The sequence below is a fragment of the Trachemys scripta genome, chromosome 2 (genome assembly GCF_013100865.1).
Source record: "Trachemys scripta elegans isolate TJP31775 chromosome 2, CAS_Tse_1.0, whole genome shotgun sequence".
Classification (NCBI taxonomy): domain Eukaryota; kingdom Metazoa; phylum Chordata; order Testudines; family Emydidae; genus Trachemys; species Trachemys scripta.
The window spans coordinates 124,628,918-124,647,567 of NC_048299.1; the positions used below are offsets into that span (position 1 = coordinate 124,628,918).

General features: G+C 45.9%; 1 protein-coding gene across 2 annotated transcripts in view; it reads right to left on the reverse strand.

The window, feature by feature from the left end:
- SEMA5A (semaphorin 5A) overlaps positions 1 to 18,650 on the reverse strand; it is a 635,888-nt gene that overhangs the window by 130,923 nt on the left and 486,315 nt on the right. For both annotated transcript variants that reach the window (XM_034761526.1, XM_034761524.1), the window contains exon 15: positions 14,757 to 14,904. In XM_034761526.1, coding sequence (XP_034617417.1) covers positions 14,757 to 14,904 — 148 coding nt within the window. The remainder of the gene's footprint in view (positions 1 to 14,756; positions 14,905 to 18,650) is intronic.

The following is an 18,650-nucleotide window of genomic DNA, read 5'->3' on the forward strand; positions in this document are numbered from 1 at the left end:
CACATTGTCTCTGTTGAACCACTGGATCAAATGAAGACAGATGTAACACATACAGGACTCACACAAATCTTCAGCATTTTTGTGACTTTCCTTTTGCCACTATGATAAAATTATTTCAAGAAATGATAATGGAGGGCATTCTCTTAGATCACAGACCAATCACTATACAATATGATACCCAAACAAGGTACAAACAGCATCTAATAGCTTAATTCTTTTTTTCTTGGAATTTATGCTTCCATTTGTACATAACTGTCACTAACCTCCATATTTCAGATGGGCAGATGATTTAGGAACTACATACCTAATATTACATCTCAGTTGAATGATCTGGAAATTACACACACACACACACACACAAAATCCAAAGCAGAAAACCCAATCCTCTTAATTATTAAGAAAAAATGGTTGGAAACTCTCCAAAAGGTTTAATTAACATGTATCTAAGATCTGGTCATTCTTCCAAACAACTTTACGCTGTGCAATGATATGGACAAGCCACACCACAGCTATTTAAATTAAGTCCAGCGCATACTTATCCCTACCCTCCAGCATATCTACCTCTCCCCCCAGCTTAGTGTCATCTGTGAACTTGCTGAGGTGCAATCTATCCCATCATCCAGATAATTAATAAAGATGTTGAACAAAACTGGCCCCAGGACTGACCCCGGGGGCACTCCACTTGATATCGGCTGCCAACTAGACATCGAGATGTTGATCACTACCCGTTAGGCCGACAATCTAGCCAGCTTTCTATCTACCTTATGGTCCATCCATCCAATCCATACTTTTTAAACTTGCTGGCAAGAATACCGTATCAGGGCGACCGTATCAAAAGCTTTGCTAAAGTCAAGATATATCACATCCACTGCTTTCCCCATATCCACGGAGCCAGTTATTTCATCATAGAAGGCAATCAGGTTGGTCAGGCATGACTTGCCCTTGGTGAATCCATGTTGACTGTTCCTGATCACCTTCCTCTCCTCCAAGTGCTTCAGAATGGTTTCCTTGAGGCCTGCTCCATGATTTTTCCAGGGACTGAGGTGAGGCTGACTGATCTGTAATTCCCCGGGTTCTCCTTCTTCCCTTTTTTAAAGATGGGCACTATATTTGCCTTTTTCCAATCATCCAGGACCTCCCCTGATCACCGTGAGTTCTCAAAGATAATGGCCAATGGCTCTGCAATCACATCAGCCAATTCCCGCAGCACCCTTGGATGCATTAGATCTGGACCCATGGACTTGTGCTTATCCAGCTTTTCTAAATAGTCCTTAACCTGTTCTTTCACCAGTGAGGGCTGCTCATCTCCTCCCCATACTGTGTTGCCTAGGACAGTAGTGTGGGAGCTGACCTTATCTGTGAAGACTGAGGCAAAAAAAGCATTGAGTACTTCAGCTTTTTCCACATCATCTGTCACTAGGTTGCCTCCCCCATTCAGTAATGGTCCCACACTTTCCCTGACCTTTTTCTTGTTGCTAACATACCTTTAGAAACCCTTCTTGTTACCCTTCACATCCCCTGCTCGCTGCAACTGCAGCTGTGTTTTGTCCTTCCTGATTACACCCCTTCAGGGGATCTATGACAATTTATACCAGCCGAGGATCTATTCCCCTTATTTTAAACATTTTTTTTAAATGACTTGACTCCTAAAGATGATGCCTGGCACAACTTTTGTTTCTAAAAGGAAGCAAACATTTGAAAAAAATATTTCAAAAAAATCAAATAAATCACTCAGTAATTTAATTGCTAGGAACTGAAAAACCAAGCACTATGAACAGGGCCTCATTTTCAGACACATGCATACAGCAGTGTGCTCAGTTTAAATGTCACATTCAGCATAACCGTGCATGCAAAGTCGGTAACTGCATGGGCAAAATACCAGACAGGTTTCTAACTGGACTTCTGAACATGCCATTAGCCAATGTGCACATGCTTATTTTTGTTTTTTACCATTGTCTTATTTATTATTTATTATTAGATTTACAGCAGTACCTATAGGTTCAACTTAAATCAGGGCTCCATTGTGCTAGACACTTTAAAAACATACAGGAAACAGCTATACTGTGAACAGAGATGACAAAGGATGGGAGAAAAGGGTAGTACAAAAAGCATAGTGATAAGGTTGGCAAATGTGGGAGAACCAGGATTATTTTGTATCTTATTTTTGTGTGTTTTTTCTATTTTATTTTTACACACAGTTTGTATGGAGTGTGTGTGTCAGGTGGAGACTGGGAGAGTGCAGGGTGCGTGTTCATTCCCCATCCCCTTAGCTTAAATTTAAAAAATACATCACAACAAAAAATAATAGCAATTTTCATTTCTGTTCTCATCTTGCCAGACCAAACATCAGGAACTCATTTTTGAAACTAAGCACATATTGTGAGGCAGGTTGTATCTCCTCTAATGGACAATGTCCTTTTCAAAGACCCAATCTCTATATTCCTTTTTAAAGTCATAATAAAAGAATGAAAGAGAACATTTCTGACATTAGTCTTCTCAAGTATGATTATTTTCCATCTTGATTCATAACAGAAACTTTGGGATGCAAATATTTTTCACTATCAGAATTTCTTGAAGATAAAACTAGATACAAATGCTATAGTCATGACTACTTTTAGACAAGCAAATATAATTCCTTTGCTTTATTCAGCAGCAGAATGCTGACTAACTTGGTTTTGGCATCAGAAGCACATTTATTTTCCCAGATTCCCTCCCATATATATAAAAAGGATTTATACTATTAGTATGATGTGAAATGAGACTATGGACAAGTGTATAATAATACAATATGTCAGCCTAGTTGAGACTCAGCCTAGCGTTCTTATTCTAGAAAAGAGTGTCTAAAAATTAATTATTTGTTGCATTATTAGCTAGAAGCAAATTCAACTGAGATTATGTTTCTCAGGGGGAAAGAATGAAGTTCTGAAGCAAATATACAATGTATATAAGTATGATATACCAGTTCTATCCACAGACTTTCACAATGTCCTCTGTTTCTCATGTATTTCCTGTCTACCTTATAGTAACATGTGATTTGTGATCTACTTAAGATTTCTATTGCCAGACTTTGAACTGCTGTTAAATTTGACCACAGTAGTCCTATCAGGCATTAGACAACTTCAAGCATACTATATTAACTTTGATTAACCTTCAGAGGGTCCCTTTGGCTCAGCATATTGATTTCAAAGTTTTTCTTGTTGACCTTTAAGATTCTCTATGGTATAGTTCTTTTACATCATGAAGATTTATAGTTATCTTATACTCCATGTTCATGTCTTTGTTATTGGCTTTGGTCATCTATTTTCATGCCTTGTGTGAAATTTCAGTAAGTGATACAGCTTTAAAATATCATAGTGTATTTCTAGTTTTTGGCATATTTTTAATGTATCTCCCTTTATATTTTTAAAAATGTTACTAGCATGTAATAGACAACTTTAAAAATACCATCTTCAGAAACAATTCTGGGCACATATATTGTAACATTACTATGAGTTTCTGTGGAGAAAACTATGGTGGCAGACGCAAAGGAGAATAACGTGAGGTGAGGAATAAGCAGCCAGAAGAGTTGAATTATTAAGGAGCAACCATTGTGTTTTTATGTAAAACTCTGACAGAGGGGAAGGAGGGTGGTATGTGGAATCGACAGGAGCAACACATCTCGAAGAACGCCAGTTACGGAACAGGTAACTGTCCTTTCTTCTTCGAGTGATTGCTCCTGTGTATTCCACAGTAGGTGACTCCAAGCTATATCTGACGGAGGTGGGTAGGAGTTCTAAATGATAAAGGTTACGGATTACCCGGGCGGAACACCGCCCTGCCAAACCCGGCATCGTCCCTTGCTTGGGAGACGATCGCATAGTGCAATGCAAAAGTATGAACAGAGGACCATGTAGCAGCCCTGCAGATGTCCTGAATAGGGACATGAGACACATAGGCCTGGGCTCTCGTCGAATGCGCCTTAACAATAGGAGGCGGGGGAACCCCAGCCAGGTCATAACACGTGCGTATGCATGAGGTGATCCAACGGGAAATCCGCTGGGTGGAAACCGGTTGCCCTCTCATGCGCTCTGCCGTAGCAATGAAAAGCTGAGGGGATGTCCGGAATGGCCTTGTTCGATCTAAGTAAAAGGCCAGTGCCCTACGCACATCTAGCATGTGTAGGCGTCGTTCCTCATTGGAGGAATGGGGCTTAGGACACAGGACAGGTAGAAAGATGTCCTGGTCCATATGAAACGCCGAAACCACCTTCGGTAGGAAGGCCGGGTGTGGGCGAAGCTGGACTTTCCACTTATGGAAGACAGTGTACAGGGGTTCCGAGGTTAGCGCCCTAAGCTCCGAAACCCTGCGGGCTGAGGTGATAGCCACCAAAAATGCCACTTTCTCAGATAAGTGGGACCAGGAACAAGTGGCCAAGGGCTCAAAGGGAGGTCCCGTGAGGCATGACAGTACCAGGTTCAGGTCCAAAGGGGGAACTGGGGGTCTAGTATAAGGAAACGCTCTGTCCAAACCCCTTAAAAACTTGGAAGTCATGTGGTGGGAAAACACTGACTGCCCCGCCACCAGAGGGTGGAAGGCCGAAATGGCCGCCAGGTGCACCCTGATCGAGGAGGGAGCTAGCCGTTGGGTCCTAAGGGACAGGATGTAGTCCAGGACCAGCTGGAGCAGAGCGGACGCGGGGGAGGAACCTCTCTCCCTCGCCCATGAGGAGAACCGATACCACTTAGCCAGGTAGGCCCTCCATGTGGACGGCTTCCTGCTTTCAAGCAGGACCCGTCTAACAGCGTCGGTACACCTCCCCTCCTCAGCATCTAGCCACGGAGCAGCCACGCCGTCAGGTGGAGCGGGGCCAGGTTGGGATGGAGGAGACAACCTCCCTCCTGGGAGAGGAGGTCCGGGTGGAGCGGCAGCCTGCGACGGGGGCCGCCAAGAGTTGCAGTAAGGTCCCGTACCAATATTGACAGGCCCAAACCGGGGCTATCAGGATAATTCTCACCCTGTCTGACTTCATCTTCTGTAGGACCCTGCCTATGAGGGGGAAGGGCGGGAAGGCGTACATCAGGGGCCCCGACCAATCGAGCAGGAATGCATCCGTCATGGCCCCATCGCCTTCTATCACCCTGGAGCAGAACCTGGGACACAGGCGGTTCTGGGCGGTGGTGAATAGGTCCACCTGGGGAGTGCCCCACTGAAGGAAAATCCATTCGGCCACCTCCCTGTGCAGGGACCACTCGTGTTGATGTGAGAACACCCTGCTCAGGTGATCTACGAGCGTGTTGCTCTCGCTGGGTAGGTGGAACGCTCGGAGGAGGATGTTGTGGGCTATACAGAACTCCCACAGGAGTTGGGCTTCCTTTGCCTGTTGATGTAATACATTGCATGGTGTTGTCCGTGAGGACTCTGACCACCTTCCCTTGTAAGTGCTGGCGAAAAGCCAGGCATGCCAGGTGCACAGCCCTGAGTTCCCTGACATTTATGTGCAGGGTCAATTCCTCAGGTGACCACATACCCTGGGTCCTGATGTCCCCCACGTGGGCTCCCCAGCCCAGGTCAGAGGCATCCGACACTAGATCTAGTGAGGGAGAGGGGTCTCGGAAGGGGATACCCTGGAGCATGTTGCTCGGGAGGGACCACCATTGGAGGTATGCAACCACCGTTGGCGGCACTGTGACAACCTTGTCCAGGCCGTCCCTGGCCTGGGAATAGCGGGAGGCCAACCCGAGTTGGAAGGGCCTCATCCGGAGCCTGGCGTGTTGCACCACTCTGGTGCATGCTGCCATGTGGCCGAGGATTTGAAGGCATATCCGAGCTGTGGTTACCGGAAAGGCCGTGACCTAGGCAATGAGGCCTTTGAGCGCCTCGAACCTGTCCCTTGGAAGGGAGGCCATGGGCGCCGGGGAATCCAGCAGCGCTCCTATGAATTCTATGTGCTGGACAGGAACTAATGTGGATTTCTCCTCGTTTACCACTAGGCCCAGAGCTGAACAGGTGCGTAGCAAGAGGGATATTTGCTGCTGCACCTGGGACCGGGACTTGCCCTTGAGCAGCCAATCGTCCAGGTAGGGAAAGACCTGCAGCCCTCTCCTCCTGAGGCGGGCCGCTACCACCGCCATACATTTGGTGAAGACCCTGGGGGCCGTTGAGAGGCCAAAGGGGAGGACCGTAAACTGGTTGTGGTCCTGACCCACCAGGAAATGGAGGAAGCGCCTGTGACCCTCGAAAATGTGATGTGGAAGTAGGCATTCTGAAGGTCCAGCGCTGCAAATCAATCCCCTGGGTCTAGGGAGGGAATAATAGAGGGTAGGGACACCATGTGGAATTTGCAGCGTACCAAGAACTGGTTGAGCTTCCGCAGATCGAGGATGGGCCGAAGCCCGCCCTTCGCCTTCGGGATGAGGAAATACCTGGAATAATACCCCTTGCCCCGGAATTCCCAAGGTACCCTCTCCACGGCTCCCAGAGAGCATGTTCTGGGTCCTCCGCTGACTCCCTGGCCGGAGGGCAATAGGGAGGGGGTGAACAAACTGCAACCTGTACCCCAGGGATATAGTGTTGAGGACCCAGCGGTCCGTAGTGATACGGAACCATTGCAAACAGAAGGCAGGTAAACGATTTGTAAACCTGAACTTTATTAACTGGGGGGGGGGCTTAACCTGGCAACAGGCCTGGTGACCCCCCGCAAGCAGTCAAAAACGCCACTTCCCTGGCCTCCTGGCCTTAGAGGGCCCCGGACGAGGGGCCGAACGGGATTGGCGTTGTGACCAGCGCCTCTGCTCCTGCTGCTTCTTAGGCGGGGGCTTATATCAGCCCCGAGCCTGTGGAGTGGAGGCATGAGGCCTGGGCTTGTACTTGGCTGGCGGGACTCACAGGCCCAGCGTCTGCAGGGTAGTACGGGAGTCTTGCATCTCATGCAGACACGGGTCTGTTTGATCTGCAAACTGGGCCCGACCATCGAACGGCAGGTCCTGCATGATTGCCTGGGACTCAGCCGATAGGCCAGAGAGCGAAAGCCAGGACGCCCTTCTCATGGAAATCGCCACGGCCATTGAACGAGCGTCCGTGTCCGCCGCATCAGAGGCCGTCTGGAGCGCCACTTTAGCCGCCGCCGCACCCTCATCAACAAGAGCCCAGAACTCCTTCCTGTCCTTCTCGTGGAGGGAGGGCTCAAACTTGGGAAGGGACCCCGACAGGTTAAAATCATATCTGCTCAAGAGTGCCTGGTGGTTGGCCACTCTGAGCTGAAAGCTCGCAGATGAATAAACCTTTCTCCCAAAGGAATCCAGCCTGCGAGCGTCTTTGTCCTTAGGGGTAGGAGCGGGTTGGCCATGTCTCTCTCGGTGGTTCACCAACTCCACCACTAGAGAGTTCGGAGTTGGGTGGGAGTATAAGTACTCATGCCCCTTTGTGAGCACAAAGTACTTCTGTTCGGCCTTTTTGGAGATCAGACAGAGAGATGCTGGGGTTTGTCAGAGGCCAGTAATGATACTGGCCACCCCCTGATGGAGCGGGAGGGCCACGTGCCCCGGCGTTGAGGAGATCAGGACATTAAACAGTGTGTCCAATGGCTCCTCTATCTCCTCGGCCTGGAGCTGGAGGTTTGATGACACCCTCCTGAGTAGCTCCTGGTGGGCCTTGAAATCCTCCTGAGAGACTGGAGGTGGTGGCACCACGGAGTCATCTGGTGCCGAGGAAGTCGGTACAGCGGTGTCGTCTGCACCAGGCTGTACTGAAAGCTCGACGTCCTGATCCGGGGCCCGAGTCAGTGCTGGAGGGTCGGTGCCCACTGCCTCATCGCGGTGCCGAGGCGGCGCCATCGGCTGGGCCTGGGACACTCCCGCCACGGAGCGGGGTCCCGGCGGTGCCGGTGCCTGGGGCCACGGTGCCCACTGGCACCACTGTCCCTGCCAGGGAACGGCCTGGCCCTGGGACGTGAGGTGGCCTGGAAGGGCCAGCTGGTCTTGCGGCACCGAGAGGCTCGACGAGGGGTGGCTGCATGCCGAAGCGGAAGTCCGGGACGAGCGGACAGTGCCGTACGAATGGCTGGAGCGGTCCTGTACATGACGTCTCCGGTCCCTGGAGGACAGGTAGGAGTCGGGAGTGCTGTCCTCGTAGTGCCTCTGGTGCCCAAGACTACGACGCCTCGGTGCCTGGGACTCCCATGATGAGCTCCAGAAGTAGCACCTTCCACGGCGGGTGCCAGAGCGGGAACGGTGGTGCCAACGATGACGAGACCTGTCCCTCTGGTCAAGGCTCGAAGAGGAGTGGCACCGTCTCTTAGTGCCTCCCCTACAGTCTGCCGCAGTAGAGGTGGAAAGCTCGCTCGCAGACGATCCTGCTCGTGGCGTGGAGGTGCGCTGAGGTCCACGGCTCAGCCCTTCAAATCGGGATGGTACCTCGACCTCGGAGACATCTGGGGAGGGTCGATGGACACTGAGCGATGGCTTCCCACGGGATCGGGAGCCCAACTGAAGCAGCGCTCCCGGTACCGGAAGCGTCATGATGTAGCATGCGGCCTGAGCTGCCTCCGGCGTCGAAGGCATTCTCACCTCTGGCAAGGCGCATGTGGACGGCACCGGACTACTCCGCTACACCCAAGTCAAAGGTCTCGGTCCCGATGGGGATCATGGGCTGCCCAGGGCGGGTCTAGCCTCACCCCGTTCTTTCTCCAGGAGCCGCTGAGTCTTCCCTTGCTTCTTAGAAGGGGAGTGGTGCCGGCTCGTTGACGGAACCTCGCTGCGCACCGACGACACGGTACCGGGTGCGGAATCAGGACGGCGCGCCTGGGGCGCTTCGCTGTGCGCCGAGGACAAGGTGCCTGGCGCGGGGTCGGCTCAATACGCCGGTGCTGGGGTCAACGCCGACTCCATTAGGAGAGCTCGGAGTCGGATCTCACACTCCCTCTTTGTTCGGGGCTTGAAGGAGTGGCAAATTTTACACTTCTCACTAATGTGAGCCTTGCCCAGACAGCGAAGACACTGAGTGTGTGGATCGCTTCAGGGCATAGAATTGCGACAAGAGTTGCACGACTTGAAGCCTGGGCCACGGGGCATGCCCCGAGCCCGGCACTAACAGAGAAAAGTTCAACAAGTAACTTCAGGGAAAGCTGGATACCACTAAGGCTAGAAATGCTGCAGCAAAGCTGGAGCACAAGTTCCGACTATCTTCACTGGCGACAAGAAGGAACTGAGGGTGGGGGGAGCACGCAGCCCCCTTTATAGCGAGATATGTCAGCGCCACTCCAGGGGTCGCAGCGGTGCTCCCCGACTACGGATGCTCCTAAGGGAAAAACTTCCGGCACTGGTGCATGTGGCGAGCATGCACACCTACTGTGGAATACACAGGAGCAATCACTCGAAGAAGAACCACACTTCTGCTTAAAGATAAACAGGGATCAAGTTGGGGAGAAAAAATAGCAATGCTCCTCTAAATTCCACCCATAAAATGAGACACCACTCACAAGAGAGTGTGCAGATTGTTCAAAATATGGTCATACACGCTCTCTCATCTCAGCTTGTCCTCAGTGGAGTCTGAATATACCCACTGTCTCTGCTGAGCTCCTTGTGATTGGTTTCCTCTCAGTGAAGTTGGCATGCCCTGATGATGCATCTCCACTAGCTCGGCTCAAATGCCTAACGGGGCTCATCTAGGCTCCTTGGGCGTGGCTGTTTCTGGCCTCTGAGTTAACACCCATTGAGATGAATTGGGCAGTTCGTATCTCAGAGTTGTTGTTTCTGGTTCTAAAATGCAGGCAGTTAGCCACACAAATGTCAACCAAGTGTATGTACCACAACATCCCGAATAGCTAGAGACTTTATTTACAAAAAGTAAATCTTATATTCTGAAGCGATCTAACAAAGGTGCTGATACTCCAATCTGAGCCCTGAAGATGACTGTGCAAGCAGATTCCACTTGCATGCTTGTGAGGGACAACCAGGTAGCAACTCTTCCCACCTATGTCAACCACTGAGCAAAGCTCTTTTAGCTTAAGACACTGTACTCAGTGGGGACAAGCCTGGCCTAAAATGTCCTCTGGCAATGGTTTACCTACTTTCAAACTTGTTTCTTTTCACAGCTTCATAACCATTCAGAAAACAAACTTGGCAGCCTTCTTGCTGTGCTCTGGGCCACTAGGCAAAACAAAACGATCTTCAGCTGAAGGTCTCTGGATAAGCTACATAAGGTTGATTAGTATGAAATGAAGAGTTAAGCAAGGTCAGGAAGTCTGATAGTAATTGAAAATTGAGCCATAAAGAGAGAATTGAAGGGGCAGAGGGTCTGTATATTATCTTTAACTCATAAACCTTCCTTGAGTAGGACTCATCTCTGAGGCCTGACCTCAAGTTATGGAGTTAAATCAAAACCAAAAAACGTTTAGTTCATGCCAGCAGGGTCTACCAGGCCAGTTAGTATATGACAAGCTGGTATGCAGTAGAATTTACACCCAGCTGGTGCATATAATGCACTATATAGACAAGCCCTCAGTGGGATACATTGCATTCTGTTCTGGATAGGATTACCCTTTCTCATCAGAATATTTTATGAACATAAATGTTAGATCCAATCAATAATGAAAACAAGTCATAAAAATACTTTAAATTGGTCTTTTCCTATTAATGCAACTATCTCTTAGCAACAAATATGCAAAGAAAGTAGTTCTAATGTGTGTCTGCATATCCCTTAGAGCTCTGTTATGGTAAGGAAACTTTTGATTCAAGACTACTAGATTTTAGCTCCAAACTCATTGAGGCTTAGTAAACAACACTTAGTCATTATACTTAAATTCTTTATCTTCCAAGAACACGGAAATTTATAGAGAGTACATTATAATTTTGTTGGTAGCAGTGGTGTAAGTAGAATTTATTTCTTACCAGTACTCTGCACATAGGCGACTCATAGGAGAAACATAAGGGAGGGGGGCACCAGCTAAAGGAGGGGCGTGTGACCCTCCCATGTGATTCAACCCCCCCACACCTCCCAGGCCAGGGCCCCCACACTCTCCCCATCCCCTCCCCAACCTAGGTTACCTGGAGGAGCGGGGGCTCTGTCCTCCAGCTGCGCCAGATACAGACTTCTGAACCGCAGGGCTCTCCGGAACTGCAGCAGCAAAAGGAGCAGAACATGAGGCCGCCAGGTGTCCCCACACCGGCAACTCCTCCAGCGTGGCTGTACCACCCCCAGCCCCTGAGTATATGGAATTGTATATGGAATTTCCTGCTCTGTACAATTTTATCTGCCAGGTACTTCCAGATATGTAAGAATAAAGTTGCAGCCTAATTAAAATCACCTCCAGTGTCGCCAGTTCTTCTGGCATAGCAGGACAAATGAAATCAACAAGACAAATTACAATAAAGATAAGTGCAAAGCAATATACTTAGGAAGGAAAAAAATCAAATACACATTTATGAAATGGGGAATAAATAACTGGTTAGGCAGTAGTACTACTGAAAAGGATCAGGGGTTTATAGTGGATCACGAATTGAACAGGAGTCAACAATGTGATGCAGCTGCAAAAAAGGCTAATATTCTGGGGTGTATTAATAGGAGTGTCGTATATAAGGCATGGGAGGTTAACTGTCCCTCTCTACTCAGCACTGGTGAGGCCTCAGTTGCAGTACAGTCTCCAGTTCTAGGTGTTGCACTTTAAGAAATATATGGATAAATTGGAAGGAGTTTAGAGGAGAGCAACAAAAATGTTTTTAAAAGGTTTAGGAAACATGACTTATGAGGAAGGTTAAAAAAACTGGACATGTTTAATCCTGAGAAAAGAGAACTGAGTGGGGCCCTGATCATAGTCTTCAGATATGTTAAGGGCTGTAATAAAGAGGACAGTGATCAATTGTTCTCCATGTCCACTGCCGGTAGGAAAAGAAGAAATGGGCTTAATCTTCAGCAAGGGAGATTTAGGTTTGATATTAGGAAAAACTTTCTAATTATAAAAATAGTAAAGCTCTGGAATAAGCTTCCAAGGGAGGCTGTGGAATCCTCATCATTGGTGTTTTTTTAAAGAACAGGTTAGACAAACACCTGTTAGGGATGGTCTACGTATATTTTGTCCTGCCTCACTGCAGAGGACTGGACTAAATGACCTCTCAGGGTCTCTTGCAGCCCTACATGTCTATGAAGGCAAAAAGGCACCCTTTAAAAAGTGGAAGATAAATCCTAGTGAAGAAAATAGAAAGGAGCATAAATACTGGCAAATGAAATGTAAAACTACAATTAGGAAGGACAAGAAAGAATTTGAGGACAGGGCTGGCTCCAGCAATTTTGCCGCCCCAAGCGGCGGGAAAAAAAAAAAAAAGCTGCGATCGGCGGCACTTCGGCAGCACCTCTACAGCCGCCACTTCATTCTTCGGTGGCAGGTCCTTCCCTGCGAGAGGGACTGAGGGACCCGCCACCGAATTGCTGCCGAAGAGCCGGATGCCCCTTTCCGTTGGCCGCCCCAAACACCTGCTTGCTGCGTTGGTGCCTGGAGCCGGCCCTGTTTGAGGAACAGTTAGCTAAAGACTCAAAAAGTAATAGCAATTTTTTTTAAAGTACATCAGAAGCAGGAAGCCTGCTAAATAACCAGTGGGGCCACTGGACGATTGAGGTGCTAAAGGAGCACTCAAGGACGATAGGCCCATTGCAGAAAAACTAAATCAATTCTTTGCATCGGTCTCCACGGATGAGGATATGAGGGAGATTCCCAAACCTGAGCCATTATTTTTAGATGACAGATCTGAGGAACTGTCCCAAATTGAGGTATCATTAGAGGAGGTTTTGGAACAAATTGATAAATTAAACAGCAATAAGTCACCAGGACCAGATGGTATTAACCCAAGAGTTTTGAAGCAAATCAAGCATGAAATTGCAGAACTACTAACTGTAGTCTGTAACCTATCATTTAAATCAGCTTCTGTACCAGATGACTGGAGGATAGCTAATGTGCCGCCAATTTTTAAAAAGGGCTCCAGAGGTGAGGCAAACTGGCGGAAACTATAATAACGAACAATATTGTCAGACATATAGATTAACTTAATTTGTTCAGGAAGAGTCAACATGGTTTTAGTAAAGGGAAATCATGCTTCACTAATCTACTAGAATTCCTTGAGGGGGTCAACAAGCATGTGGACCCAGGGGATCCAGTGGATATAGTGTACTTTTCAGAAAGCCTTTGACAAGATCCCTCACCAAAGGCACTTACGCAAAGTAAGCTGCCACTGGATAAGAGGGAAGATGCTCTCATGGATTGGTCACTTGATGATTACCCGTTCTGGTCATTCCCTCTGGGGCACCTGGTACTGGCCACTGTCGGAAGACAGGATACTGGGCTAGATGGACCTTTGGTCTGACCCAGTGGGGTCATTCTTATGTTCTTATGATTCTATATTTGATTGGTTGCGAGTCTCTTAGAAATAAAACTACCAGTTTTACTGAAACAGTTAAACCAAAGAGCTGTCTAAACGTAAGCATGCAGTAGCTGAACTGGGAAGGAACTGTTTGAATATACTAGGCTATGCTATCATTGTACAACATTTTAAGAATGATGCTGATGGGGGGAATCAGATTGCAAATCCCAATAATAATAATCTTACTGGGTCAATTCTAAAATCTGACAAAGCACCTCATAACATTCTTCCTAACTCATGGAATTTCCCAAGGCTATCTGGGGTATGCAATTTTCACTTGAGACCATGGGTAGGTCTACACTTACCTCCGGGTCCGGCGGTAAGCAATCGATCTTCTTGTCTAGACGCGATAAATCGATCCCGGATCGATCCCGGAAGTGCTCGCCGTCGACGCCGGTACTCCAGCTCGGCGAGAGGAGTACGCGGCATCGATGGGGGAGCCTGCCTGCCGCGTCTGGACCCGCGGTAAGTTCGAACTAAGGAACTTCGAATTCAGCTATGTTATTAACGTAGCTGAATTTGCGTACCTTAGTTTGAAATGGGGGGTTAGTGTGGACTAGGCCCATGAGCAGATTATTTTAAATCCAAAATACTGCTCAGCCTTATGAATCATATAATCTTAGTACACGATTATCAAGAAAGATCTATATGGAAAAAATACAGATTACATTCTAACTTCTCTGCACCAGTCACAGAAATTTAAACACCAGTCTGTGTCATACATCTTTCTTTGTGCCTGTCACCACTGGAAGAAAAATATTTTGAAAGACTTTGCAAAATTTAAGACTGCTTGGTTAATTCATAAAGTTGAATCAAGGAAAGAGAAGAAACCTTTGCAAGTGTTCAATCTGCTTGCAAAAGTGAAATTTCACTTGTGGTATAAATGTCAAAAGTAACAGAGTAAGGACATATGAACAAAAACAAAACAAAAAAGATTATAAATTACCCTTTATTATGATTTGAACAGGCCTGCTGGTGGTCTAACAAAAAGTCCACAATCAATGAATGACAAACTTCACAATTATCAAGTTTATCCTTTGAACTTAGGAAACTTAAAAATTAGTCCAATATGTGAGGACCCATATTCCTCTTCTACTTTTATAGAATTCTGACTAGAACAAAGAGAGCATATTTTTCTCCTAGTTTGCAACAAACAAAATAAATATGCCTATGACAAATCCCCATCTTTAACAACTTTCCTTTAAGAGGTCTCTCATCTAGTTAATGTTGTATAACAGCATCCTCTAACTCGCAAACATGAATTTCTCTCAGTAAAATAAAAACAATACAGCTATAAATACACACTCATGAATCAAAATGTTTGCAAAACATGCAAGTATTTGTTGATGGGAAAACATAGAAGCTACTCACCACATTACAGCCAGGGCAGTCAGGGCCATTCTCACACGTCCTGCGACGAGCCTGAATCCCACCCCCACATTGGGTAGTGCAACGTTCCCACGGACCCCAGCCTGTCCAAAATATATGTGGAGGGCACAGCAAGTGCTCATTGCAGTATCTGTGACAAGGGAAAGCAAGAGGGAAAAGAAACTATTTAGTACAACAAAAGGTTTCCAACTTCTACATTTTTCATTATTTAGAAAGATGTTTGCATATGGAAATGTTTTACCCTGATGGCCTTATATTTATTTGTTGAACACTTTTTTTTGAACCGTCACAAGTAACAGTTGTCAAACTGTATGTAGTGTATAACCATTAATGGAATTGTATTTTGTAATACTGTGGATGTAGCATTTTCTTCATTGTCTAATCTCTTTCTACAATCTATTTAATTGTACTGGTAGCATATTATTCACCATAGTAGTTAGGTCAATCGCTGCTTTCATAGAAGTAACACACACACGTATCTGAAGGCAGAATTTGGTTCATGGACAACATAAGTAGACATCTATGTTGGCATTGCTTTGCTAGAAGAACCAAGCTTTCTTTTTCCAGTTCAAATATAGCTGAGTTTGCTTTTCAACTGTCCCAGTGTATTTAATGTTATAGGTAAAATAAGAGATAAAACATGATTCCAAGCATAAGAATACTATAGTGTTTTGATTATGTTATTACTTTTACCTCTGGAGTGTGTTTCTAATCATTGTAACCTAGTTAGGTTTTTTCAGTGGGCTGCAAACAACCTGAATCAGAAGAGCAGATAGCTATCCAAAGGGAGAAGCCAAATTCTACTTCACGGATTTTGTCTGGCCTGAACAAAATCATACAGGACACAATTTCCTTCCTTCCTTCCTTCCTTCCTTCCTACTGTTGGTGTACTGGTTACCTAATATCTATTTTCCCTTTACCCACTCAGCGAGTTTCTATCCATTTGTAATGTCCTGCCATGAAAACTAACATTAATATTTCAATCTCAATTTTTTTATACTTGAATACAAATAATGATGTTTCAAATCTACTGTTGCCTTCAATAGAATCAGTGGCAGTGACCTTTCTTTCACAAATCCCTAAAAACCTCAACCTATAATTCTTTATTACTAAAGTATTGGGGCTTGTCAAGATGAATAGTTAGTGTATGGCAAGCTGGGGTGTAAATATATAGTGCACTAGTTTGGCTACACAGACTAGCTGTCTGTGTGGACCCTGCTACTGTGCACTAATAGTTCCCTAGTTTGCAATGGCCTACTCTCATTTCAGTGTGGAACAGATCAAAGAGCACTGGGTACCTTTTAATGCACAGTAGCAGGATCCACACAGGCAGTTAGTAAGCGGCAAGCTAGTGTACTGTAGGTTTACACCCCAGCATGCCGCACACTAATTTTTTACCTAGACAAGCCCTCTGAATGTTTAGAACCAATTGCTATGTGAGTGTATGTATGTGTTTGTACTGCACATGTAGATGTAGGTTTACCTTATATGTGGGATTCTACTTCACAGAGTAAATTTTGCTTTCTGGCCAGCACAACTCCACTGAAACTAACAAGGTTGCATGGGAAAAATGAGACCAAAATCTGGTCTTATGTGTATGTAGAGCAGGGCAAACTATTCACAGCACATAATGTATTTGATTAATTGAGACCTTCCCTCCCCGCCCCCTTTTCTGAGAATTATCTGAGAATTATCCAATTTGTATGTATTTGTTAAATTAAATTATCCAGAAACGGGTTGTCCAAACATATTTCAGCTTGTGTATTATTTATAAACTATTCACCTATTTATTTGAATATTCACTATTAGTAATTTGCTGTTCACACTGTAATTGGTCACTTAAGTCACATCATGGTGTTCTGCTCTGATAGCTTCCAAACCCTCAAAATGTTCACAATGGCTTTACAAACATTCACTGTGCAAAAACAGTCACATGCACACATTTGCATGCATATTTGTGACACTCTTCTCTGTGATCAATTGGTGAACAAAAGTTTGCTAATATGAATATTCATGAAAATAGAGTAAAAGGGATCACATATGCTGAAGAAATTTCATACATTTATTATTCAAAGGAACATGCACACATTTTTGCAGTATTCCCCCTGCTCTTAGAAGAGCAGTTGTAATGAAGTTTGGGACACACACATACAATAAAATGAATCTCTGACATTAAGTCAAGAAGCTACAGGTTCATGTCACATAAAATGTGTTATAAATGAAGTGTCTTTTTTTTAATACCAAGTCCCATTTTCAAATGTCAACATGTCATGTTTCTTGCTCTCTCTCTAAGCATAGGGGAGAAACAAGACTTTACCAAATTAATTTTGTAGCCGATACTCGAAGTATTTGAAAGGTTAGGAATGCCTGAATTCTGCTAGTCAAGTCCAGTTAAAGATACATTTGAAGCTACAAAAATCACAAAGTACTTATACAATCTGCTTAACTTTTAATAAAGCAAAATCAGCCACAGAACTGGGTTTGCATTTTTCTCCCCTTCTGAAAATATCACAGCACACAAGTGTAGTCTTAGATTCACCTCAGCCATCCAAGCTCCAAAACCATCAGGTATGTTTTTATAGTTAAAGATCAATTGCAGGGGTGAATCTGGGAACTGTGTTGGAGCATGGGGTTTTGAGCCACGTTTTATTAAGACTCTTTCCGGCTGCATTTCAAGTTAGCCAGTAACTTCTTATTCCCTTTTACACACACTCTCTCTCCCTTTTCATTTTTTTCCCATGACCCAGAGGGCTTACATTCTACAGTAATTCAGCAAAACAAGCAAAGTCAGAAACTAAGATCTGTGTTTCTGGGCAGGCCTAGTACTGTCAGAAACTAAGAGGAGGGTAGAAGGGAGAATGGCACACATACACACACACACACACACACAAAGGCTAGGATAGTGCAATGATCCCCCCTCTCCTTTTCTGACGAGTTCAAGTTCAATTATTCACATATAGGAATTGCCATTCTGGGAGAAAAAACAACACAGATGAATCTACTCCAGCATCGTCTTTTCAGAAGCAGCCTATATTTGATGGCTCAAAAGAAGGTTTAAAAAACAAAAACAAAAAACACCTCCAACAATCCACTTATATAGTCAATTCTATTTCATAGAGGGAAATTTCTTGCTGACCACAGCATAAGATAAATTTATGCCTTGGAGCATAAAGATTGACAGCCCTTTAAATAATTACCTAAATTAGTTTAACTGCAACTGCTATTCTTATTCCTATAAAGCTATAATGCTTTAAAACATTACAGTTATTTGCCTCAATAATACTGTGCAGCAATGAATACCACAGGTTAATTATAAAGCAGTTGGTAAAAATGGATTCTTAATTCATTTAAAATGTGTTGAAATGTTATTTGTGTGTCCCCTTTGTTTTTGTACTCTATTACAATAGAGTGTGAATAATAACCACCAATTAGACTCCTCTATATTGTTATGCGGGAAAGTGTTGGTGGCTATCAGCTAGGGTTGCCAACTTTCTACTCACACAAAACCGAATACCCTTGTCCCACTCCTCCTCCGAGGCCCCGCTCCTACTCCCCCCCTTCCCCCTCCCTCTGTCACTCGCTCTCCCCAGCCTCCCTCACTTGCTCATTTTCACCAGGCTGGTTCAGGGGCTTGCGGTGCAGGAGGGGGTGAAGGCTCCAAGGTAGGGCCAGAAACTAGGAGTTCAGGCTGCGGGAGGGTGCTCCGGGCTGAGGCAGTGGGTTGGGATGCGGGAGGGAGTGAGGGCTCCAGCTGGGGGAGCGGGCTCTGGGGTGGGGCTGGGAATGAGGGTTTTGGGGTACAGGAGGGTGCTCCAGGCTGGGACCAAGGGGTTCGGAGAGTGGGATCAGGGCTGCGGCAGGGGGTTGGGGCACAGG